The following is a 23,639-nucleotide window of genomic DNA, read 5'->3' as shown; positions in this document are numbered from 1 at the left end:
TAAATTACTTCATGTTCCTCAAAGAGAAACAAGGCGAAATAATGCAGCTCTTTACTGGCTGCTTCTCATTACATCGATTCCTACAGTGTGTAGGATCTGCCAGATTTCTTCACGCATGGAACAATGATTAGGAATTTAGTTAGCTTAGCTAATTGCACAATGCAGCGATCATTTTTTTTAAAACACTGATCACTAGGTCGGAACTGCAACAATAATTTTCGTTCTCTCTAAGGCAATGCAATAAACAGGTACATTGTCCGGTGCACAATAAGAACCGCAGCTTTGCAAGTCGACGACGCGAAGCTCGTATCACTGTAATCACTCATGCCTTCATCTCTTAGCAGCTTCCCTTAGCACGTATACATATAATATGACGTCATGGTTGAAACGACGTTTGTTAGACTCAAGGCCTCGGAAGAGAATGGGAAGAGAGCGCACACGTGATGATGATGATCAGGATAACGCACAAACAAGAAAGAAGCACATAACTAGTGCCCACAATACACACACACACACACACACACACACACACACACATATATATATATATATATATATATATATATATATATCCCCGTTACCGATGAACCTACTTTGGGACATCTGGGCAACACCACGCATGTCGTGCCCACGTCAGTGATGGTAGTTGGGTTCTGAGCAGCGAGGGCATTAAAGGCAACACCCATAGGCGTGCGCAGGCTTCTCCATTATGGGGGGCAAAGGTTAATCGCAGCGCCCCCCCCCCACCCTACTAATCAATGTATGGGGAAGATTTTGCGCTCCCCCTCCCGCCTCTTAGGTGACTAAAAGGGTCAATGTACGGGTCGGATTTTGCGCCCCCCCCCTCTTAGATGATTAGGGGGGGGGGGCGGCCGTCCCCCCTGCCGCCCCTGTGCGCACGCCTATGGCAATAGCCCCTATGCCCTTCAAAATGTGGCATAGTTTGTCCGATTCCGGCATCGACGAGTTGACACGCCAGCATCCACGATGTGCGATGTGTACGTCTCGCCGGGATGTTGTTGGCGAGTATCGAGGGTCCTCTTCTCGACCGCGGACCGAATGGCCGGTGTGCCAAAAACATGGCGGAGCTGCCGCTGGAAGGTCGCCCAGTCGGGTAAGTCAGCGACGTGGTTGAAGTACCACGTCTCTTCGACGCCGGTTAGATAGAAAAGGACGCAACGCAGTTTGGCGGCCTCGACCTACTTATATCCGACACTCACGCGGTTGCATTCATCGAGCCATTCCTCGACGTCTTCTCCACGAAGACCAGCGAAGAGCGGGGGGTCACGCTGGTGGCCATGTATGATAACAGGAGGTACGGCGTGCGGCGCAAGGAGCTTAGAGATGGCATCAGCACCGGCAGGCTTGTTCTGCGACAGGCTACCGGACAGCGGGGCAAGCGGCTGCCTGAACGAAGCTCCAGGGTGTAGAGCGGGCTGGGAGAGGACCGAGGACGGAATATTCACCTCCACCACGTATGACGTCTTGGTTTAACCGACGTTGATTAGACTCCAGGCCGCGGAACAGAAAGGGCAGAGGGCGCACACCCGATAATGATGAGGACAGAGAGACAAACGGATGATGATGATTATAATATTGCACAGATGAGAAAGAAGCACATAACTCGTGCCCACTATATATATATGTGTGTGTGTGTGTGTGTGTGTGTGTGTGTGTGTGTGTGTGTGTGTGTGTGTGTGTGTGTGTGTGTGTGTGTGTGTAACATGACCGCACATAATAAACAGGCGACGCTCTTCATGTCGCCATTTCTAACTTCTTTATTGTCCCCTGTCCCCCTGGCCTGAATTCTGTCTTCTTCTTCCTCAACTGCTTGAGCTTGCTACACTCGCCCCACCCTTGTTTTGATCCATACTAAGATGATATTTGAAAACATTCGCTATAGACGCCGATTCGACGGTTCCATTGGGACCTATATATCTGATCGTTCTTAAATGTCCCTGCTGGTTTGCTGTCTTGACAACAGAAAATGACCCAGTGTGATTCGCACCCGAGTTCGGCAATCCTTTTCTCACCAGCACGAAGTCTCCCACCTCTATTCATGGGTCCACTGCATTCTGTTTTTTGTCGAAGTTCCTTTTCATCCTCTCCCGGCACTTCACTTCGCTCTCTTCAGTTCTTCTCTCTTTTGTCAGGCGGATCATCGCTTCAACTCCTAAGGTCGTGTCATCTGGCAAATATGTTGGTTTTCCCGTGGCAGCAAACAGCGGTGTGCATCCCAGAGCTGTTATAGTATAGGACCGGTTATGATGCGCTACTGCAGCTTTAACGCAGCATTTCCATCCACCTGGGAAGTCCGGATACATACTTAGATACTGTTTGATATCTCAAATACCTCGCTCCGCTAGCCCATTAGCTGCTGGATGATACGGCGCAGTAAACCTGAGCGTAACTCCTCGCCGCTTTGAACATTCATTGAGTTGGGGACTCCGGAAGGCTGGTCCATTGTCTGTTACCAATACCTTCACGTTCTCAAACATCTTGCGGTTTAGAAAGGAGATCACACTGTTGGTGTCCTGCTTTCCAGCTTTTGCTGCCACCATCTTTGTGCACTCATCGACGCACAACAGGAAGGCTCGAGTTTTTTTCACACTCAGATTTTTTCGAAGCTCCGCGAAGTCCATGTGAATCACCTCAAATGGTGTAGTAGAGTGCCTTGTTAATACCATCTGTTGAGTCGGCTGTTTAAACATTGCTTTGTTGATCTGGTATTCATGACATGATTGCACATATCTTTTTGTGTCTTCTTTCATGCCGGGCCATGTGAACCGTTTGCTCAGCTTCATGTAGGTCCGCTAGAAACCATCGTGACCACCTGAATGAAACTTGTGTGATAAAGATCCAGAATTTTGGGAATTAGTGTAGGAGGCACTGCGATTCTTCCGGTTTGTGTGAGTTGTAAAGTTTACGTCCCTTCCCAAAGTTTGGCTGCACTTATTGTTTGCCATTGCACATCAACAAGCCTAATGACCCCCAGCCTGGACATTGCATCGGCGTCTTTCATTGAAGCTCCCGGGCGATGGTTCACCTCAAAGTCGAACCGTTGTAGCTCGCTTACCCATCGTGCGACTTTTCCTTTCAGCTCTGCCATTTTCAAAAGGTGGCTAAGTGCCTCGTGGTCAGTGTGAAGGAAAGAAGTGGAAATTTTAAGGGCTCATTTTTCTTTGTTTTACACAATATTATGAGCACTAACAGACAATAATGCCAAGGAAAGTATAGGGGACGTTATTAGTTGTGAATGTAATGTAAATGTCAAGAAAGAAAAGTGGACGAAAAGATAGCTTGCCGCGGGCAGGGACCGAACCTGCAATCTTCGAATAACGCGTCCGATGCTCCACCAAATGAGCTACCGCGGCGGCTATCCCCCCGTCCACTTCATGGGGTATATATATATATATATGTATTTAAACGTGGGAGCGTCAGTCAGCGCCGCCAGTAGTCATGACGGCGAGTGTGGAACACTCTTTTTCGGCCTGTTGGCGTCACGTAGCACGTGAACTTATTACGAGCTGGCAGCTGACCAATAATCCCTCGCATACAACCTGAAAGTATCAAGTCTGCCAGAACGAGACCCTCGCTATGAATGAAGGAAAGAAGTGGAAATTTTAAGGGCTCGTTTTTCTTTGTTATACACAATCGTCGTCAGTGTTTAACTTGAATTTTCGACTTTCCAGGTAAGAGCGGAAGTACCGAACAGCCTTTAGAACGGTCAGTGCTTCTTTCTTCGTTTTTGTATAGTTCGCTTCCGCTTTGTTAAAAGTGTAGCTGTGGTAACCAATCACGCGGAGTTGGCGATTACATGGCTGGCGTTCATCTCGCTGGTAAAGTATTGCTCCCGTTCCGTAACGTGATGCATCCGTGTTCAGCTCGAACGGAAGATCAAAGTCTGGTAGTCTGAGGACTGGATCAGACGATGTAACTCGTACCAGCTCTTTGTAGGCCGTTTCGCAGTCATCTGTCCAACAGAATGCTACATCTTTTTGCATCAGTCTTCTCACACACCTCGTTCTAAGAGCATAATCTTGGATAAATGCCCTAAAAGGACCGGCCAGCCCCCAAAACACACGCAATGAGTGGACATCAAAGGTTTCGCCAGTTTTGCGATGCGCGCCACTGATTCCTCCTTGGTGTTTTTCGTAGCGCCGTCCAGCACTACCCAAAAAGTAACCTTGGTTTTAAAAAATTCGCTCGTCTTAAAGTTGACTTTGAGGTCGGCTTCTGACAAGTTGTGAGGACCTGTACAACATGCTGTTGATGGAGAACTTTCCTTTTAGAATAAACGATGATATCATCCACGTAAACATTGCAAAAGCTTCCAATGAAAGGGTGTGGAACCGTATTCATCATTTTCTGGAACCAGCTAGGCGAGTTCTTCCATCCGAAAGGCAGCCGGTTGTACTCATAAATGTCGAATGGCGTTATAAAAGCGGTGTATTGCTTTGTATCCTCTTGAAGAGGTACTTGCCAGAAGCCTTTACAGAGGTCTATCCTGGAAAACCAGGAACATCCGCCTGTCTCGTCTATAATTCCATCTATTCTGGGCATAGGAAAGGGAATAAGATGCGTCTGCCTGTTAATGGCTCTGTAATCCGTTCAAAGTCGAAGGCTCCCATCCTCCTTGGGCGCTATAGTTAACGGCGATGCATATGGTGATACGGACTGACGGATAATGCCTGCATCCAGCATCTTCCCAAGCTCTTCCTTCAGCCATGCTTTCTTTTCCCTGGTGAGGTTGTATGGTTTCCTCCGTACAACCATTGTTCATGCAGTTTGAATGGGACTTCAAACTTTGTTGTACCTGGAGGATAGCCTTCTCTGCAGAATAATCTGGATATATTGTAGGGATGTCATCGGATTTTGTCACAATGCGAATTTTGTCTCTTTCTCACTGGTTGCACATCTTGGCTCACTGGCACAGTGTCATCCCAGTGAATGTGAAGCTTCAGCATTTTAATTTCTGGACGAGACAGTAGAAAGTCATACTCGATGCCTTCTATCACCAGTGCCAGTATTTCTACAGATTGTGACTAGTATTTCAGACGTATCCTTACCCATTCGCAGTGTTCTTTTTCACGGCCGGCACAGCCCCGTGCAATAACAGTTCTGCCTCTGATATGTCCTCGGGTTTTGCTTTGCTTCTTTTCATAAATGAAACTGAAGCTCCACTGTCTACAAGTGCTCGCATAGCTCGACCGTTCACTTCAAGTTATATGTGCAGTAAACTCGATGACACAAGTTGGACGGTCTCATGCGTTGTATGTATGAGTTTAGAATTATTTGGCTCTCCAACGTTGCATTCATCTTTCGAGGCCCTATTCTTCTGTACGAGAGTTGTGCTTCCACTGAAGTCAGAGGTGACGCGTCCAAAATGCGACGGGTACTTTTCACCCAAGTGGCTAACGCTTGCCGTCTCTGAAATATTTTGTTTACTTTGAAGCCTCTTTCAGCCCAAGGACGCGATAATAGCTTGAGTAGTTGGAGAAGCTCTTCGGGCGTTTTCGGACAGTGTATTAAAACCTGTCGTTGCAAATCTATAGGTAAGCCGTGAATGATAAGAGCAAGAAGTGACGAGGTCGACAATCCAGGTTCAGCTATGTGAAGAAGTCGCTGTTTTTCAAGAAAATACTCGAGTGGCGTTCCGGACTCAAAGCGGCAGAATATTGCCTCATGACACCGCTCAAAGGGATTCCTGTTGAAATTTGCCAGGAAACCTTATTTCCATATACACCAAGGTTCAGGCTCCTGTTTGCAAAATCTCCCCTCGTGCCACTTTCCTGGTATCCCGTGAAGGAACTGTCGCATATTCATCACCAAGTCTTCATCAGACAGCCATCCATTGCTCTTGGCAGCTTGTTCATAGAAAGCTATCCACACTTCTGGATTGTCGGACGTGTCGTCGAATATGTCTGGCTGGATTAGTCGCGACGATAGCTTTGCCCGCTTCGTCAAGTCCGCGACGAGAGTCTCAATGACAACGTTTTGCTGCACAATTTTCTGCTACTGACATGCAATGGCTCTCCGTACGGTCGTTAACTCATCAGACGGCGCTGGACAGGTCGTGAAATTCCTCTCTAGCGGTGTTAGCACCAGCTCGTTGAAGCTTCTTAGAGAAATGTTGACTTTCACGAAACCTAGCTTCAAAAGTTCCTCTGAAGACAGGGAGGCTTCGGTTAAAATGAGATTAGAAGCTCACCTGTAGTCACATATTCGAGAAGCTCCACGGCCGCGTCATCTCCGACTTGATATTTCTTGAATACCGCAGAGTCGCTGCGGCTGTCCACAAAGAAAGTCCCCCACATGATGTCTCTTGTCGCCGGCTGCGCCAAATTATGTAACAAGACCGCACGTAATAAACAGACGATGCTCTTCGTGCCGCCATTTCAACTTCTTTATTGCCCCCCGTCTTCTTCCTTAGCTGCTTGAGCTTGCTTCTATATATATATATATATATATACATATATATATATATATATATATATATATATATATATATATATATATATATATTAACCATGAGTTTATTTTGGGACACCTGGGCAGCACGACGTCATAATGACCAATAGGTCCCGGCTCTATGGTTTTCAGATGAACTATCAGCCACTGTGTACCCCGCAATCAAAGCACTATTTTCTTTCACCACGGTTGCCTGAATATTTATCTAGCGCCGAAAATCACAGCCAGTATGACAGCTGCAGAAAAATTGCTATGCTTATTAGAAATATATAATGTATTGGCCCTCTTTCCTTCTGCACTTGAGGACTGAGAATTGCAAAATGCAAAGCCACTACGCAGAAAGTTATTGCATCCCGCCGCTGAGGTGCGGGAGTTGGCCTTGATTGACGCGGAAGTGCGATGAAGAACGTAGACTTATTTACAATATGAGCATTAATAAAATAGGATGAGAAGACTGCAGATAAACATGGTTTCGGCCGGCAGCATCTCGTACGCTGCGGACCACGGCCAGGAGAACACGACCCGGCTTTCGATGGTTGTGCTTCTTATAAAGCTTTCCCACACGTCACTTCCAGCCAATCAAGAACTGGGGCGAGATGATGTCAGGTTCGTCCAATTGGCAGTCCCAAACAGGTGGCGTCACTTTCGGCCAATGGGAGACCCAGAGCCTTGTTGCCGGTGGACTGCACTCTTGCGTGTAAGAGCGCGCGCCTAGAGATGCAATGCGTCCTTTTCATCATGTTGCATCCCGGTGAGGCCATCGTCCCAGGATCGATGAACGTGGAATACGAACCACCTCGGCTCTGGCGCGAAGGCGTCGCTCTGGGGATGACTCACACTCCCCTGCCTCTGTGGGAATGCCGCACTTATCCGCTGAAAAGCTGGATGCTGCAATGGTGCGCAGTTCGTATCTAACAGCTCCTCCTCGCCCCGGAAGTTCGGAATGGCCGGTGAACACAATTCGCTGGCCATGAAGAACGGAGGTGAAGCCTGTAGCCCACTGGCGGCGACCGTTGTTCGATGACTTCCTTGGCCCACGTCCTGGACAAAGTGTGTCAAACAAACAAAACAACATAGCGCTGCTCCATGCGCAAGCGCAGGCCCTTGACCTTTGACTCGCCAGGCTTGTACATTTTCGAAATCAACACTGTCGTTATGCTCAATTTTGACACAAAAATTCGAACAACCCTTCAAAACAGCTTTCCATTTTTCCTCAAATGCCGACAAGGTCCGCGTGCCATTGTCGTTGCAAAGAAAAGTTAACGAAAGTGAACAAAAAATGAAAGCATTAAAATCATACACACACATGATTGGGAGCTACGTGGTTGACTTCCATCCCTTCTTAAAAAAAAAAAAAAAAAAAAAAAAACATATATTCAGGGAAGGAAGATCTACTGAAACCGGCTCAAACCATCCGCATTCCCGTTTAACTTGCCCTTTTTGTACCGGACGGTGAAGTTATATTCTTGGAGAATTAGACTCCATCTGAGCAAACGTCCGTTCTTTGGTGACATGTGTCGGAGCCATGTCAAAGGACAGTGGTCAGTTTCGAAGGTGAACTTGGCGCCGTATAGATAACAAGATAGTTTCTGGGCCGCCCAGACTAAGCAAGCGCATTCCTTTTCCGAGGCGCTGTACGCCTCCTCTCTGCATGTTAGTTTTCGGCTAGCATACAATATCGGATGCTCCTCCGCGTCATCCCCCACCTGACTTAGGACTACCCCCAACCCACGTTCGCTAGCATCGCATTGCACTATGAATTCCTTAGAATAATCGGGGGTTCGAAGCACTGGCCCAGAGCTTAGGACTCTTTTCAGTTCCTTAAATGCGCTGTCTTTTGCCTCATTCCACGAAACTTTCTCGGGCTCTCCTTTTCGGAGAGCGTCTGTCAAGGGGCTTGCTAGCTGCGAGTAGTTTGGAATATACCGCTGGTAATATCCTACGAGCCCCAAAAAAGCCCGGACCTCTGTCTTCGTTCGCGGTTGAGGAAAGCTAGTGATAGGTCCGATTTTTAGTTCTGAGGGCTTCCTCTTTCCCTGTCCCACGACATGTCCTAAGTAGGTAACCTGCGAACATCCAAAGTTGCATTTTTCGGCCTTTACCGTGAGACCCGCGTCTCTTAAACGGGCCAACACTTCCCTTAGGTGCCCTAAATGTTCGTCCCAGCTGTCGGAGAAGACTGCGATGTCATCTAAGTAGGGGATCGCGTAATCTTGTAGATCCTTCAAGACCATATCCATCAGCTTGGAAAAGCTAAACGGAGCGTTCTTCAGCCCGAAACTCAACATGAGGGGTCGAAACGTGCCAAGCGGAGAGGTGAACGCGGCGTAGCGACTTGCGCTTTCTGACATTGGAACCTGCCAGTAACCTCTAAGTCGAGGGTAGAAATATACTGGGCTCCGCTCACCCGTTCGACTCGTTCTTCTATGTTAGGTACAGGGTAGAGTTGGTCCCTTGTGATCGCATTCAGTTTCCTATAGTCCACACATGGACGCGGCTCCTTCCCGTTCGCTTCGACGAGTATCATCGGAGAAGTGTAATCACTCTCTGCTGGCTCAATGATTCCCAGCTCGATCATTCGTTTTATCTCTACCTCCATTATTTCTCGTTGACGAGGTGAGACGCGATACGGTTTAGATTGGACCGGCTCATCCGATGTCAACTCAATCTCGTGAGTGATAAGCGTTGTTTTCCCCGGTCGGCTGCTGAAGCACTGGTGAAATTCTTCGAAGAGTTTACGAAGGTCTCCCACCTGATTAGCATCGAGAGCCATTCGATTTACCGAGACATTCAGCACGTCCTCAATGGAGCACTTCGCGCCCGCCTTTGGTCCCAAAAGTGGAAGTTCGACCGCTACTTCCTCTGACGAATTTACTACCATGTTGACAACCTCTTCCCTTCCAAAGTAAGGTTTCATTAGATTGCAGTGGTAAATTATTCCTTTGTTTCTTTTCCCTGGAAATTCTAGGGTGTAGTTAGTCTCTGAAATCTTTTGGGTAACCTTAACGGGTCCGTCCCACTGCACCTCGAGTTTGTTTTTACGAGATGGCCTGAGGATCATGACCATGTCGCCTATCTTAAACGTTCGTTTACGCGCACTCCTGTCATAGTACGTCTTCGCATTTTTCTGTGCCTCTTTGAGATTTTTTTCCACCAATTCGCGTGATGTACTCAAGCGATCCAGCAACTCTAAGACGTAACTCACGACTGTCTGGCTTTCACCTGTTCCTTCCCACATCTCTCGTATCATTCTGAATGGGGAACGAAGCGTCCGTCCATACACCAGCTCGGAGGGAGTGAAGCCTGTTGCTCTGTGTGGAACTGTTCGCAACGCGAACAGTGTTGCAGGTAAACAATCCTCCCAGTCTGCTTTGTGCTCATGGCACAAGGCACGTAACACTCTCTTAAGCACCGAGTGCATCTTTTCAACACTGTTTGATTGGGGATGATACACTGAGCTATGTACGAGTCGCACCCCGCACCTTTCTAGGAACGTTGTTGTTAAGGCACTTGTAAATACAGTACCCTGGTCAGCTTGAATCTCTACAGGAAACCCGATACGCGCAAATGTGGACAACAGAGCATCCACTATCTCAGTGGAACTAAGTTCTTTCAACGGAACCGCTTCCGGAAACTTTGTCGAGGGACAGAGCATAGTCAAAAGGTACCTGCTCCCCGATCGGCTCGGCGGTAACGGTCCCACTGTATCGATTACCAGTCGACGGAATGGCTCTGTGATTAAGGGAACCAACTTTAAAGGCGCCTTGCGCTTATCTCCCGGCTTTCCCACTCGCTGACACGCGTCACAGGACCTCACGTAATTTTCTACATCTTTAAAGCATCCTGGCCAGTAATACTCTAGCAAAAGCCTCTCTTTGGTTTTGTTGACTCCTAGATGACCTGACCAGCCGTTTCCATGACACAAAGCCAGGAGATCAGCCCGATACCTCTCCGGAACAATTAACTGATCAAGAGTCCGGCTTTTTCGATCTCGGTAGCGCCTATACAACAGTCCTCCCTTCCTGTGGATGCTTACATTGCGCCTAGCCAGGCCCTCTTTCGCGTGGAAGTGTAAACGTGTAAGAGTCTGGTCTTTCGCTTGTTCGGCGATGAGCGACTCTCGGTTTACTTGGAGAAGCCTGTCAAAGCTACCCGAGGTAGGAGGAAGCACCGAGGCGTTCTCTGTCTCCGTTATTTGAGCTGACCTCATAGCTTCGCGGGGAGGGTGTTCCGCGGCGATGGTTTCTCGCGTCCCCTCGCCTATCGCGCTCTTTGTTTTTCCCGCCCTGGTGTCGGGTTGGAGTTTGGAAGGTGCTTTCTCCTGTTTGGCCTCATCCGTGCTTGGTTCATTCGCAAGCTGAGCCGCGATTTGGCGGGCTCGCGAGCGCGTTAATGCTTGCACTCTTCCTTCTCCTAACTCCTGACCGCGCTCCTTAATAAACGCTCTGAATGGTTTGAAAAGAGATACGGGTAGTCCATTGGCAGTGCCTTCGAGACGCCTGCCTCTGTCTCCAGGTCTCCGAAAGGACCGGATACCGTGACTCTCGCTATTGGTAAGCAAACGCTGTGTTCCTCTAGGACAGACTTTATCCAAGTTACCCCTCCGGTGTAGTCTTCCGCGCTTACAAAAGAAGGGTGAACTAAGTCCATGGTTGCTCCACTGTCTCTTAAAACCCGGCAGATCTTTCCGTTAATACGCAGCTCCTGCAGGTACGGACGAAGAAGCTCCAAGCTGTCTATGCTTCCGCTCACATAGGAAAGCACCACTGGCTTTTCTTTCTTGCAATCCGCGGCAAAGTGACCTAGGCCCTGACATTTATAACATCGGTACGGCCGTCTTTTCTCGAATTCTCGAGAGTCAACCTTTTTTTTTCTTTCTGCCGAAGGGTTGCTAACTCCGTTATCGTGGTTCCCTTCTGTTGTCTGTTCCGCAGTTTCGGCCCTCCGGGTAGCTTTTGCTGGTGTCTGCGTTTTTGGATGGATAAACCCTTTTGAATTATCCCTTCCATGTAAACGCGTGTCATCAGTAGTGAGCTTTCGCCGCATCACATACTCGTCAGCTAGCAGCGCTGCTTTCTCTACCGTATCTACGCCATCCCTATCTTGCACCCAAAGTCTCACTGCCTGTGGAATACTGCGGTAAAATTGTTCGAGACATATACACTCCACAACCTTATCTCTACTTTCGTAGACATCGGCGCCCTTCAGCCACTCCAAGAGGTTTGTTTTCAAACCGTACGCGAACTCAGAGTAGTCCTCATTACTCTTTTTGCTAGCGTCTCTGAAACGCTGCCTAAATGCTTCTGAGGAAATTCGGTACCTCTTCAAAAGCGTTGCTTTTACTTTCCCGTAGTCCTCCGCATCACTCACACTCAATCTTGCGACTACATTCGCCGCCTCACAGGGTAACAACGTCACTAAGCGCTGCGACCAAGTGCTCGGAGAAAATTTACACCTCTCGCAAGTTCTCTCGAAATGGACCAAGAACAACGCAATGTCCTCTCCCATCTTGTAGGGTTTATTCCACTGGTCCATCCGACATGGCTCGACATCGCTTGGTCTCACAAGGTTGTCCCCTTCGATACCCGCCGCTGCACGCGACTTCAGGATTTCAACCTGTATCTCAGCCATTTCTTTTTCGTGTTTTTGCTGTTGTCGCTCATGTTCTCTCAAGCGTTCTTCCCGCTCTAGCTCTCGCTTTTGCGCGTCCTGCAACACTTCCCAAGCAATCCGAATACTCTCATCGTCATTTTCACTTTCCTTAATTGCCTTTTGGATAGCTGGTTTTTTCATATTCTTGTCCACATCCACTCCCAACTCATCGCACAACAACAGCAGGTCTGACCTCGTCAACCTTCTCAGATCCATTTCAGCTGCTCTGACCGGTGGTTCGAACTGTTTCCTTAAATTTGTGCAAACACTCAGTTGCGACAAATCACCCGATTCCCAGAACAATTAAAATTAACACACAAGTTTTGAAGTCTGGCGAATCAAAAGGAAAAAAGCCACACGCTCACCCACGGATGCAACACCATGCCATTTGGTTCATCCGTCCGCTGCTCCCAGTTGCTCAGGACTTTCTGGGTCGAAGACTCCACTCTGTCTTTCTTCCCAGTTGCTCAGGACTCTGCGGGTTGAAGGCTTCCTCACTCGCCGTACCCAGACGCTCAGTCCTTCCGGAGTCCGTTCCCTGTCGCTGAGAACTTCTTGGATCGAGGGTCCATCCTTACCGCTGCCACCAGTTATTGCATCCCACCGCTGCCACCAGTTATTGCATCCCGCCGCTGAGGTGCGGGAGTTGGCCTTGATTGACGCGGAAGTGCGATGAAGAACGTAGATTTATTTACAATATGAGCATTAATAAAATAGGATGAGAAGACTGCAGATAAACATGGTTTCGGCCGGCAGCATCTCGTACGCTGCGGACCACGGCCAGGAGAACACGACCCGGCTTTCGATGGTTGTGCTTCTTATAAAGCTTTCCCACACGTCACTTCCAGCCAATCAAGAACTGGGGCGAGATGATGTCAGGTTCGTTCAATTGGCAGTCCCAAACAGGTGGCGTCACTTTCGGCCAATGGGAGACCCAGAGCCTTGTTGCCGGTGGACTGCACTCTTGCGTGTAAGAGCGCGCGCCTAGAGATGCAATGCGTCCTTTTCATCATGTTGCATCCCGGTGAGGCCATCGTCCTAGGATCGATGAACGTGGAATACGAACCACCTCGGCTCTGGCGCGAAGGCGTCGCTCTGGGGATGACTCACACTCCCCTGCCTCTGTGGGAATGCCGCACTTATCCGCTGAAAAGCTGGATGCTGCAATGGTGCGCAGTTCGTATCTAACAGCAGAAACAATTTCTACATTCCTCAATAAAAGGAAGGCTTTAGCACTCGATCACTTTATGTCCAAGAAACTACATGACGCATACAGATATCAATCAGATGAAAATATAAAACAAAGCATTCAGTGGTAGCCTTGTAACTCCATCCAACAAAATAGAACTTCAGGGCAACATAGAGACGTGTAGTGATAAGTCAACATTGTATGAATGGTGCTGCAACAAAAGTTTAAAGAAGGGCATTTTCCCAGGCTCGAGCGTACATCGCCGCCGTCGAAACAATGGCCCCAGCTCACTTCTTCTTCAGCGCTTTTTCACCACTTACATTTGCATGTTGTTCTGTAATACGTCTTCGCCTACTGAGGTATATCGTATTTGAAATGCCGAACTGTCATGTTTAACTACAAAGACGGCGCAGATATGATTTTAATATGAAAATTCATTTAGCACAAACTAAAATTATTCTAGAAGTTTCTAATGCGTTATCTCTGGTGTAATAGGTTGATGCTGTCTTTGTGTCACTATATGAGCTATAATGTGATGCGCATCACGTGGTTACTTTAACACCTGTGTGACAAAAGACATGCAACTTCAATCTTTTTGGGAACACTAAGATAGCAGTTTGGGCTTGTTGGTGATTCTTTGAAACTTCTTCATGAACTATTAGAGACGTAGCTTCCGCCTTTACACGCACCACTTGCAGTCTCCCTCCTTCTTCCGAAATTGTCACCACCGCTAGGCGTCCCGCATCGTGATACATATCCTTTTGTAGTTCGTCAACGTTGAACTGAAAGATAGAAGCAAAATTCAGTTCAAGACGAGCGAACATCTTAAGATGCAGATAGTATCTCTCGATTTACATTTTGCATAAAAGAAACCATGCATGTTTATATGCCAAATACATAAAAACCCTCCTCGGAGCCTTAAGAATCGCCTTCGTCAGATATGGGTTCAGCTGCGGCAAGTATACATTTGAAAATGTTATTAAGTTTATATCTAATCTATCACAAGTAGCACCACAGTGATTGTAATAGAAATTTATTTATGTCGAAATGCATGAAAAGACTAACCTAGTTTACGCACCTGCAGTGTATTTTGTTTGCATGTACGATAGTCACGCTCATTCTCGCGGCTGTAGCGCGGCGGCGCGTTGTTTTCAATGAATATACATACTGATGACAATAGTATCACCACCTAGGAAGCCCCCTACACCGTGACAAAATAGAGCTCTATCGGCGAGGTGTTGCTCAAGGTTGCATTTCCATCTCCCACCTAGCGTACTGTACGTTTCCCATCAGTCATCGTGTTTTCGATGAGTATGTTGATATTCAGTAACACGGGTGGTTATCCAGGCGAAAGCAATGCCCCATGAAGCTCAAACTCTGTTGGGCGTCCGGCGTTAAGATCTCGTGCTACCGAAGCTGACGTCACGAAAATATAACGTAAAGTTTCAGTGTAAAGTGATTTTTTTAAATACTGCCAGAATGTCTTTGTTGGATATGCTTTTTTTAAATGTTGATGCGGCGGACTAACGCACTACTTTTCCGTCATCTATTGTTCCATTTCGCCTGACGTCAAAGTCGCGTCTACACAACGCAAGAACGGGTCCACAACAGCAACACCAACGCAAAATCAAACGACCCTCCGGTTGACCGAAAATTGCCTTTTCTTTATTAGAAAACGAACATTCTTGCCTGCTCTGGCATGATTGATTTTCTGCCCTTCTGATATGACTCAATAAGAGCGTTGAAGTGGGGATGGCTTAGATGAACTGAGCTCGGAGAATTAAAGCAGCGGATCAGGTTCTCCGTGCGTTGTTCTCCGTTTGGCTCTGCTTCCGTTGCTTATCGTGCGGTAGCTTGCAACAATTACGGCAGCTTGCATGAAGACGTTAAATATACGCATATTCAGCCATGTTTGTGGAGCGATATCGTAATGAGCATAGGCCGTTCGACTACGTCATGCAAAATTAAAGCCAGTTCCACGCCTGTGGAATCTTAGTAAACAGCGGAGCTGCCGAGCAAGCCCAACCACCTAGCGAACGCTGATTGAGTTGTTTCATCATCTGCGTCTCTCTTTGTGCTTGCATGCTCCTTCCTTCCTTTATCTACTTTTACATCTTCTTCCTCTCCGTCATCTTTCCTGTTTATTTCTTTACATCTTTCTGAATTGCCCTTCCTTACCTTTCCCGCCCCTTCCTACGCAATAGCTTACATGTTGCCATGGTATACTTTCTCACTTCCTCCCTTTCCTTACACATCTCGCTCCTCTTCACCCTAGCAACGGTGCTCCTTACCCTAACTTCGCTTTCCTATATGCTCGCCAAAGTATCCTATACAAGGCTCTGTCATGCTTTGATCTCTCCCCTCTTTTTCCGTTCTCCTAACAGTCGCATCACTCCTCCTCAAGCTTACTTCATTTCCCACTCCGTTGTTATACTATGCTATCCATAGCTATGCTATGCTAGAAGATGCTTTCCACATAACTATACTGTACAAGGCTATGCCATGCTTTTCCCTCTCCACTCAATATTCTCTTTATACTAACCCCTACCTAACTCCTCCTCACCCTCACTTCCCTGCCCTACCTCTTTGCTATGCTATGCTAAGCATGGCTATGATATGCTACCAGCTGCTTGAAACATACCCTTAGCTAGTTTTACAGAGAAAGCTGTTATGAGATCAGAACAGCCGATTTTGGCACCGTAGCTCTCCAACGCCGCCGCCGGTGTCCGTAACCACTGTCGCATGACAATGTCGTGTCATGCGTAACCACTGTCATGTTTGTTGTCATGTCATGTGTGTGTGTGTGCAAGTATCACGTACGTCAGATAACAATGTTGAAATGATTAAACCTTCAGGTGTGGCAGACTTGCATACAGTACTTAACAAATCACTAAGATTTCCTAACCATCTTTTCATTGCTCTACGGCCCATATTTTCATCGGCGAAGTGTATGAGCTAGTTCGCAAGGCATATTCACTTTGAACAAATTTTCATTGTTCTGCCTGATTCTGGATACTTTCAACAGAATATGCACGTAACGTTGAGCTTAAAGCCGAGGACGACAGCAAGGATGTAAAATACACACAGTACTAAAGCTTGCTTTATTTTGCGTACTTATCTTTGCACATATGTGTATGACACTCACAGTGTGCTCATTGATTTCAGGCAACATATGCTCGAGGCTCGAGGTCATTGATGACGCAAAAATACGCCGCAGTTGATCGGGAGCGCCAAAGAGCAGTTGCATGGCGTAGTACAGAGAGTAGAAACATAGGACTTTTTAGTTCTCGTGTAAAACGTAAGCAAATATTCAAGTTCAGTGCACGGAACCAGGTATTCTCAATGTGTACGGGTAATGCCTCATAGTGCAAGTACCATTGCATTGTTATCTGGTTCAAGTACGTGAAGCCTTTTCGTGTGCTTAGTAGCAGCATTTGTGTGGCGTCTTCTTTCACATTCTGTTCATCATCGTGCTCAACAATGGAGTAACGTTTGAACACTGAAGTCCTTACTATTTTCTGCTTGCACACGTCTCCCGTCTGTAGAATAAAATTATGTTGGTGCTTACGTATTTGTGCACTGCTACTCCCTGACGATATGTACGCAGGAAAAAGTTCTCGTGAAGGATTGAACTTGGCTCCAGGTTCAGAGTGATCTCGTCGTTGATCTTAAGAACTCTTGTGCGTTCATCTCGGCCATCGAAAATCTCGGGATACACAACAGCCCGGTATTCTGCTGCTGGAAAATATATGAAATCAGCATATATATAGCCACTGAGATAACACGAAAAGGCAATGGGCCCATGAACCTAAATGTTGTAACATAGCTATATAATTCGAAGTTTTCCGACTACCTTACACTTACTTATTAATAAGTGTCAGACTTATTGCTCTGTAAAAGGACGTCGTAGATGCGTGGAAGTTCAATACTGGATAAATCTGAAGTCCAAGCACGACAATACGTCGCTTTTACATTAGGATGGTGTTTTTGCCAGACATCCTGGTGTAAGTTATTGTTTTCAGTGCTTAATGCCTACGCATTAGAAGCCACACTATTAGCGCGAAGTGCCAGAAAAGAACACGGGAATGCTTCATCTGCGTGACACCTCTCTGGCGTTAAAAGTAAGAAATTTACAAGCCGAGTATAAGACAAAGCAAAATTTGCAAAAGTGGCAATAAAAAAACAAGAAAAAGATATGCATTGACGCAGACTTGAGTGGAACCGTACCGAGTAGAGCACGGACAGGTCGGCACTGTGTTCATTACGCTATGAACATTTCCCTTTTTTTGTCATTGTTGCACGTTGATTCTTGTATAAGAGAAGCGCAAAAATGACAAGGACAAGAAAGTGCACAACACGAGCGCTTACTCACAACTGAAAGCGTTATTGCTTGGAAAGAAAATATAAACCTAAACTCGGCCTAACACAAGAATGATTCAGGACCAGCTAGCCCGCCTTTCCGTGTTGTTGCGTGTTGTGTTGTTCTTGTGCTTTGGAAAAGCTCGTTCAGACGACTGACGCGCTTTCATTGCGGCACCGGCAAAGGGATCTGTTATACTCCGACTTCCGACGCGAGCGCGCGCGCGCGAGGGCGTTGCGTTTCGTCCCGCCGAGCCGGCGACGCTACGCCAGGCGCAAATCGGTCTCCGCTACAGTCGAGCCGGTTCCAACGCACCGGTGCGGTCGCATCAATAGCATCTCGAGAAGGGCATGCGCCGTAAAGCGAAGGACGCGCCGCGCCGTCTGTAGGGAAGCGACGAAACAGCCCGCGAAGCAGGTTCCTGTACATGGGAGTCCGGCGCGTCCGGCGCGAAATGCAGCAGGATCTACTCGGAGCCGAGCGACGACCGAGCGCGCCAGCATCGGTGTCCAGCACATGATATACTGTATTGCATCCTTGTAATGTCGATATTGTTGAGTACCATAAACAGTGACAGTCGCGTAATCACGACACGCATTCAAGTGCCGACGCAATGCCGAATTCTTTTGGAATGACACGTTAGCTAAACGGCGGGCCGCATCGTGCTAGTCTAACCGCAAAGTCTTCAGACAGATGTAATGCAAAAGCACAAAAGACATAAAAACAAATCTAGACTGAGCGTTGCCTTGAGGGTGCATGCCGAGAAAGCATTTCTGCACAATACATCAAATATATTCCCCGGACCAACGGCAGTCGTCATGAAGTACACCCGAACTCCAATTTCATTGAAGCGTTGTGCTCCAGAAGAATTTAGTGGAAGTTTTTCTAGCACCGTGAATTATGTCGCTGCTATGATTGCTACCGTCCGTTACTTTTGTGCAAAATACATGCTACCATTGCGTCAAAGAATCATCCATCCTACTTCCATTGCTTCATACGTACGTTGAAAATATTTTTCTTGCTGACGTAGTTTCATATGGTAATGTACGAGTTGCAGCATAATCTTCGCTACAACCTCTAGCCAATTCCTAAAAAGCGCTGCAAGGTATATTTATGTGGCTGAGTTCATGCAGGTAGTGCTGTTCACTTTTTATTACTTTAACCTGTGATGATCTGTGCCGTGTTCTGAAAGTTAACTGCATAATTGCGCGTCGGGCACTTGTTTCCAAGGGGTCTGCGTGGTGCGCGACATTGGCCAGTCACTCACAGCTGAGACACGGACAGCTCACATGTAAGCTATAGCATCATGCAGGGCATCACTGGCCATTGCGAAAAAATGGTAAGATTACGAAGGATACTGCGACTACGCAGTTATAATGCAGTCTATGATTGTTTTAAATCATGAGTCCGAAGCAGATCGGAAGCGCAAGTCTACATTGCTCGTAATATCTTCGGGACAACATAACATAAGGTATAATTCTGTTCGGGAAATGGTGTTACTAAAGGTGTTACCATTCGTTCATAATCCCAAAATCACAAATCCCGGTACAAAAACAAGCAACATAACATCACAAGTTTATAGTATTTTATAATTGTGAAGAAGGTGCGATCACATTGGAGCTTATTTCACTTTTTTGTTTCACATACTTTTACCAATAACACTGCATGATTGAGAGAGGTGGCGCACGAAACTTCAGCAAGACTTTTCATACAAAAATCTTATCGAATATTTTGGGTTATTGGTAAAAAATGTTGCACTGGCCTAGCTCGCCTATGCCAGGATAACACAGCGTTAGCAAAGGTTCAGCTAATTATTCTTAGCTCTCCTGATTGTCTAGGATTACCTTGATTATTATGCCTACTGTTGCTCCAATGACACACACATGGTATACATATTTTGTGGCACATGTATATTTATTTTGCCAGGCAAATACTTCGGAATCCAATGAGTTAAGCTTCTCCGCTCTTCTGCGCCGTTGATCAGCATTTGCGCTCTTCGTCTCCATGGCTATACCACACTGACAAACGCCAGTCAGAGGCGCTATCAAGCGGCTCCAGCGAAGTGTCAGACGGCGACTGCACAGCGAAGGCGAATAGCTGCGCGCGCACCAGCGCCAATACGTCTCCCAAGGCTACGACGTCACTCCTCTGGAAAGCGCACACCGGCGGCGGCGGCGGAGTGCGCGGGAGTTGCCGGCTGCAATGCGTGACATCACTGATCCTCGCGCATGCGCAGCGTGGCTCTTGAGGATCCACGTGAAACTGGCTCGGCTAGGCCAGTGTAGCTAACGCTACAAAACACATGCCTGCCGGTTTTCGAACCAAATATATATATGCTACTACGAGAGACAATGTCACGACTCACGGGGGAGCCTACAATCAATATCGGCCATTTTGGATTTTATGTTGACTTAGATACACCATTTTCAGTGTTATTTTGAATTTACTCGATCACAGGCAACTGTATGGTAATCGTGGTTTGGCGTATGGGATAAAAAGTTGAAGCAGCTTCACCGAGTCTACGTTGCGAATCAACAGCGGAACTCGGGGCGTGGTATTCTATTTCACTGCTTCACTTTGCCCACAACGTTTAGTGGACCGGGAGTTAGTAGTGGCGTTTCGCAGTTTCTGGGTCGCATACCCGCTGGGGTAGTTATAAACCGCGTCTTAATTTTTTTCTGTACCCAAGGTGAGTAGTGGGGTTTGGCCAAATTCTGTAGCACATACTTGCTAGGTGCTTGTTGGCACATACGCGCTTCGCTTGCTATGGTATGATGAACTTTATTCGGGTCCTGAAGATCAGCCCTAAGTTGACGCAGGCGGCTCCCACGTTGGGACAGTAAGGTTTAACCTTACCGCCATATGGTGGTGCCTTCTGGACGGCCTGTGCTTGATCTGAGAGAGCTCCACTGTGAAGGACTCTGCCACCAGTCTTTTTCCTTGTCACAGTCTGTGAAAGCCACAGGACACGGCCAAAGCATGTGATCCAGAGTAATGATGCCATTGCACTTCTCGCAATTGATTTGTAACTCCCTTTCTGGATATATCTTGCGAATAAAGTTTGGATTCGGGTAAGTGCCTGTCTGTAACAATCTCAGAGTCACCGCTTGAGCTCTACTGAGCTTAGCGTGTGGCACTGGGAATTCTCTTCTGTTCATATAATAATGCTGCTTGCTATGGACAGCTTCTTCATTTTAACTGGACCGGAGATGAACAGTGGGGGCTTGCCCAATTTCTCTGGCACATACCCGCTAAGAGCTGTGTTACGCTGCGCAGGGATTACCCGCAACCTAAATGTCTCCTCTATTGAAATCTGCATGCCGCAGCTTTAATGTCCCAATCACCCAGGCAACAAAACTAAGAAGCAAAACCACAGACAGCGGCGAACGACTGTACATAAGGAAACACCTGTGCCATTTCTCAGTAAACCGTCAATTGACAAAATCAATACACAAAGCCATGCAGTATGAAGCATAAAAACAAATACATAACACTAAGATAATACAGGAATTATCTAGGTGCTATTATATCGATACATGAGTGCATACTATATATGATCTCTTATTTGTTACTTCGCGCCAATTAGATACCGCCACCATAGAAAACAAGAAATAGAGCGTTGGTCTCAATCTCTGCCGCAAAAACGCAGCCACTCTCTGCATATAAAATATCCCGTCTATACACTTTGTTTCAGCAAAGAAGCACCAACTACTAAAGAATTAAACATAGCGCTACGCGTCTCCAGTTAGCGCAGTAACATTCCTAGTCACATAGAGCCCGTCAGAGTGTTTTTTTCTTTCCAATCCGCCAAGCTCGGCAATTAACAAAGACTACATAATAAACTTTTTAGATAGTAACTCTAGAGAAAAATCTTCAGCACAAAAGTTGTAGCGCTTCTTCAGAAACATCAATTTTTTTATTCTATGCTAAGATAACTCGCCTGCTTAATTTTTCTCAGCCTTTCTTCAAATCGCGCGAATATAAAAAAAAATTACACCATCTCCCGCTAAAGGGGACCATGAGGCGATGCGAAGCCGGAGCACTTGCACGATCGCGTTCCGTTGGCGTTCGTTGGGCATGCTACCGACCTCGCGTCGTGGAACGCGAAGAGGGACGCTACGCGCGTCGTATCTTCGATCTAGCCTGGCCGTTAATTCTCACAGGGCGAGCGGGGAACGCGGTCGACAGGCGGGCGAGAGGGGGGCAGCGTAGGAGAGGAGAGGGAAGGGGAGGGGACGCGCATGCCCTCGAGCTCATCGCGGCGTTGCGCAGGAGAGAATTTCGGCATGTCTAGCCTGCGTGTCAGAGGAAGAGTGGAAAGGGGAAGGGGAGAGGGAAAGTGGAGAGGGGAAGATGAGAGGGAAAGTGGAGAGGGTGAGTGGAGAGGAGGTGTGTGGAGAGGGTATGCGCATGCGCAGTAAGGCTGGTCACGCCGCACACCACCGGATTGAGCTCGGCCTTAAGATACTTCGCATCTAAAATATGACGTGACTGCCGCCTAACGCTCGGCGCATTTAGTGGCCTAAAATGTAAGTTTAACGAATTACCAAAGGCTGCTCCGCGCGCGAAGGTCGATTGAGCAGGGCATCGGCGACTGTGACAGACACTAAATGATTGCAGGGGCCGTACCGTTTAAACAACAAAAAAAAGAATCTACGGAACAGCCGCCGCCACGCGTGAGTGAATATTTTATCTCGGCCCTTCACCACACTGTCACATTCGCCCCTTCCAATAAGTTTCTTCATTGGTGCAAAAATAAAAGAAAAAAATGCCTACGCTGCATCAAATGCTGCCTACGATAACTGATGTGTAATTTGCTTCATGACTCCCAGTTTTTCTTCGAAGATTTTTTTGTTCTTGATGAGTTCTCCTCCGTTCGTCGCTTAAAAGGCATCGATAGCGTGTTCATTCGACGTCCGTGCGCAAAGCAACCCTTCATAATTCGTTCAACTTACATTTGAGGGCACAAAAGGCGCCGCGGGTTAGGCGGCAGTTACGTGGTATTTTTATGGAAATGCGTACGCTCAAAAGAAAGGTCGGAAAAATTAAGCCGGGGAGTTATTTTACCATATAATAAAAATTCGGTGTTTCTCAACAAGCGCCACAAATTATATATTGAATATTTTTATCTAGAGTTACTTAAAGCGTTCATGAAGCAATCTTTGTGAATGGCCGAGCTGGGCGGATTGGAAAAATTATGCTGACGTGCTCTATACGACTCATAACAATAGTGCGCTTATTGGACACGGGTAGCACCCATGTTTAATTTTTTATTGGTGGGCGCTTTTTAGCTGGAACACCCTGTATTTAGTAAACAAGATATGCATTCGTATAATTTGATCTATAACACTTCAGAGCCTTGTTTGTGTACTCCTTGATCATATTTTATACGTCGGCTTATCTTTGTAACAAAAAATGGCATTAATACTCACAGTCAGCGTTATGAAAACGTGGGAGCATGGATAAAATGCGTAGTATGCTGAATGACGTAAGAAGCTGCATTTCTAAACGTTTGATCCCGCTATAGCAGCAGGAGAAGAAATAGTGCTGTAGCCCTGCCTTCAAAGTGCTACGATTTCTCCATATGAAAGCATGAGATTTGGGTATTTGTAGGCGCATTGAGATTGCCGCGCTAACTTTTCGCAGAAGGCATTACGCCACTGTCTCTTCTTGCATAATAGATTGTGCCAAAGGTTTGATGTAAACCCCTAGTTGGATGTCACTGGATCGACCTTCAGGCAAAGTATTCACTTATCGCTGTTCTCTTCATCTTAACGTCGTGTATGGTCACATTTACTTTCCGAATAAATCAACTATCACACTCTAAATGGGGGCAGATGTCAATGAAAAACATTTACAAATGTCGGTTAACAATCTTTTGGTAGTATTCAGAAGCTCTAATGTCATAAGTTCAGTAGTGCCTGGAGATAGGGCATATCATAGGTAAATAGAAAAGCGATTCGAGGA

At 46.9% G+C, this 23,639-nt stretch overlaps 1 protein-coding gene across 1 annotated transcript in view; it reads right to left on the bottom strand.

Annotated features, from left to right (window-relative positions):
• The window catches only part of LOC119402093 (venom metalloproteinase antarease-like TtrivMP_A), a 115,217-nt gene extending 92,000 nt beyond the window's left edge, over positions 1 to 23,217 (bottom strand). The window contains exons 1-3 of the mRNA XM_037669196.1: positions 23,105 to 23,217; positions 16,881 to 17,050; positions 14,002 to 14,094 (exon numbers count right to left, since the gene is read on the bottom strand). Coding sequence (XP_037525124.1) covers positions 14,002 to 14,094; positions 16,881 to 17,050; positions 23,105 to 23,174 — 333 coding nt within the window. The 5' untranslated portion in view covers positions 23,175 to 23,217. The remainder of the gene's footprint in view (positions 1 to 14,001; positions 14,095 to 16,880; positions 17,051 to 23,104) is intronic.
• Positions 23,218 to 23,639: the final 422 nt, after the last annotated feature.

The sequence above is a fragment of the Rhipicephalus sanguineus genome, chromosome 8 (assembly GCF_013339695.2).
Source record: "Rhipicephalus sanguineus isolate Rsan-2018 chromosome 8, BIME_Rsan_1.4, whole genome shotgun sequence".
NCBI lineage: Eukaryota > Metazoa > Arthropoda > Arachnida > Ixodida > Ixodidae > Rhipicephalus > Rhipicephalus sanguineus.
This window is presented reverse-complemented; position numbering and strand designations above follow the sequence as displayed.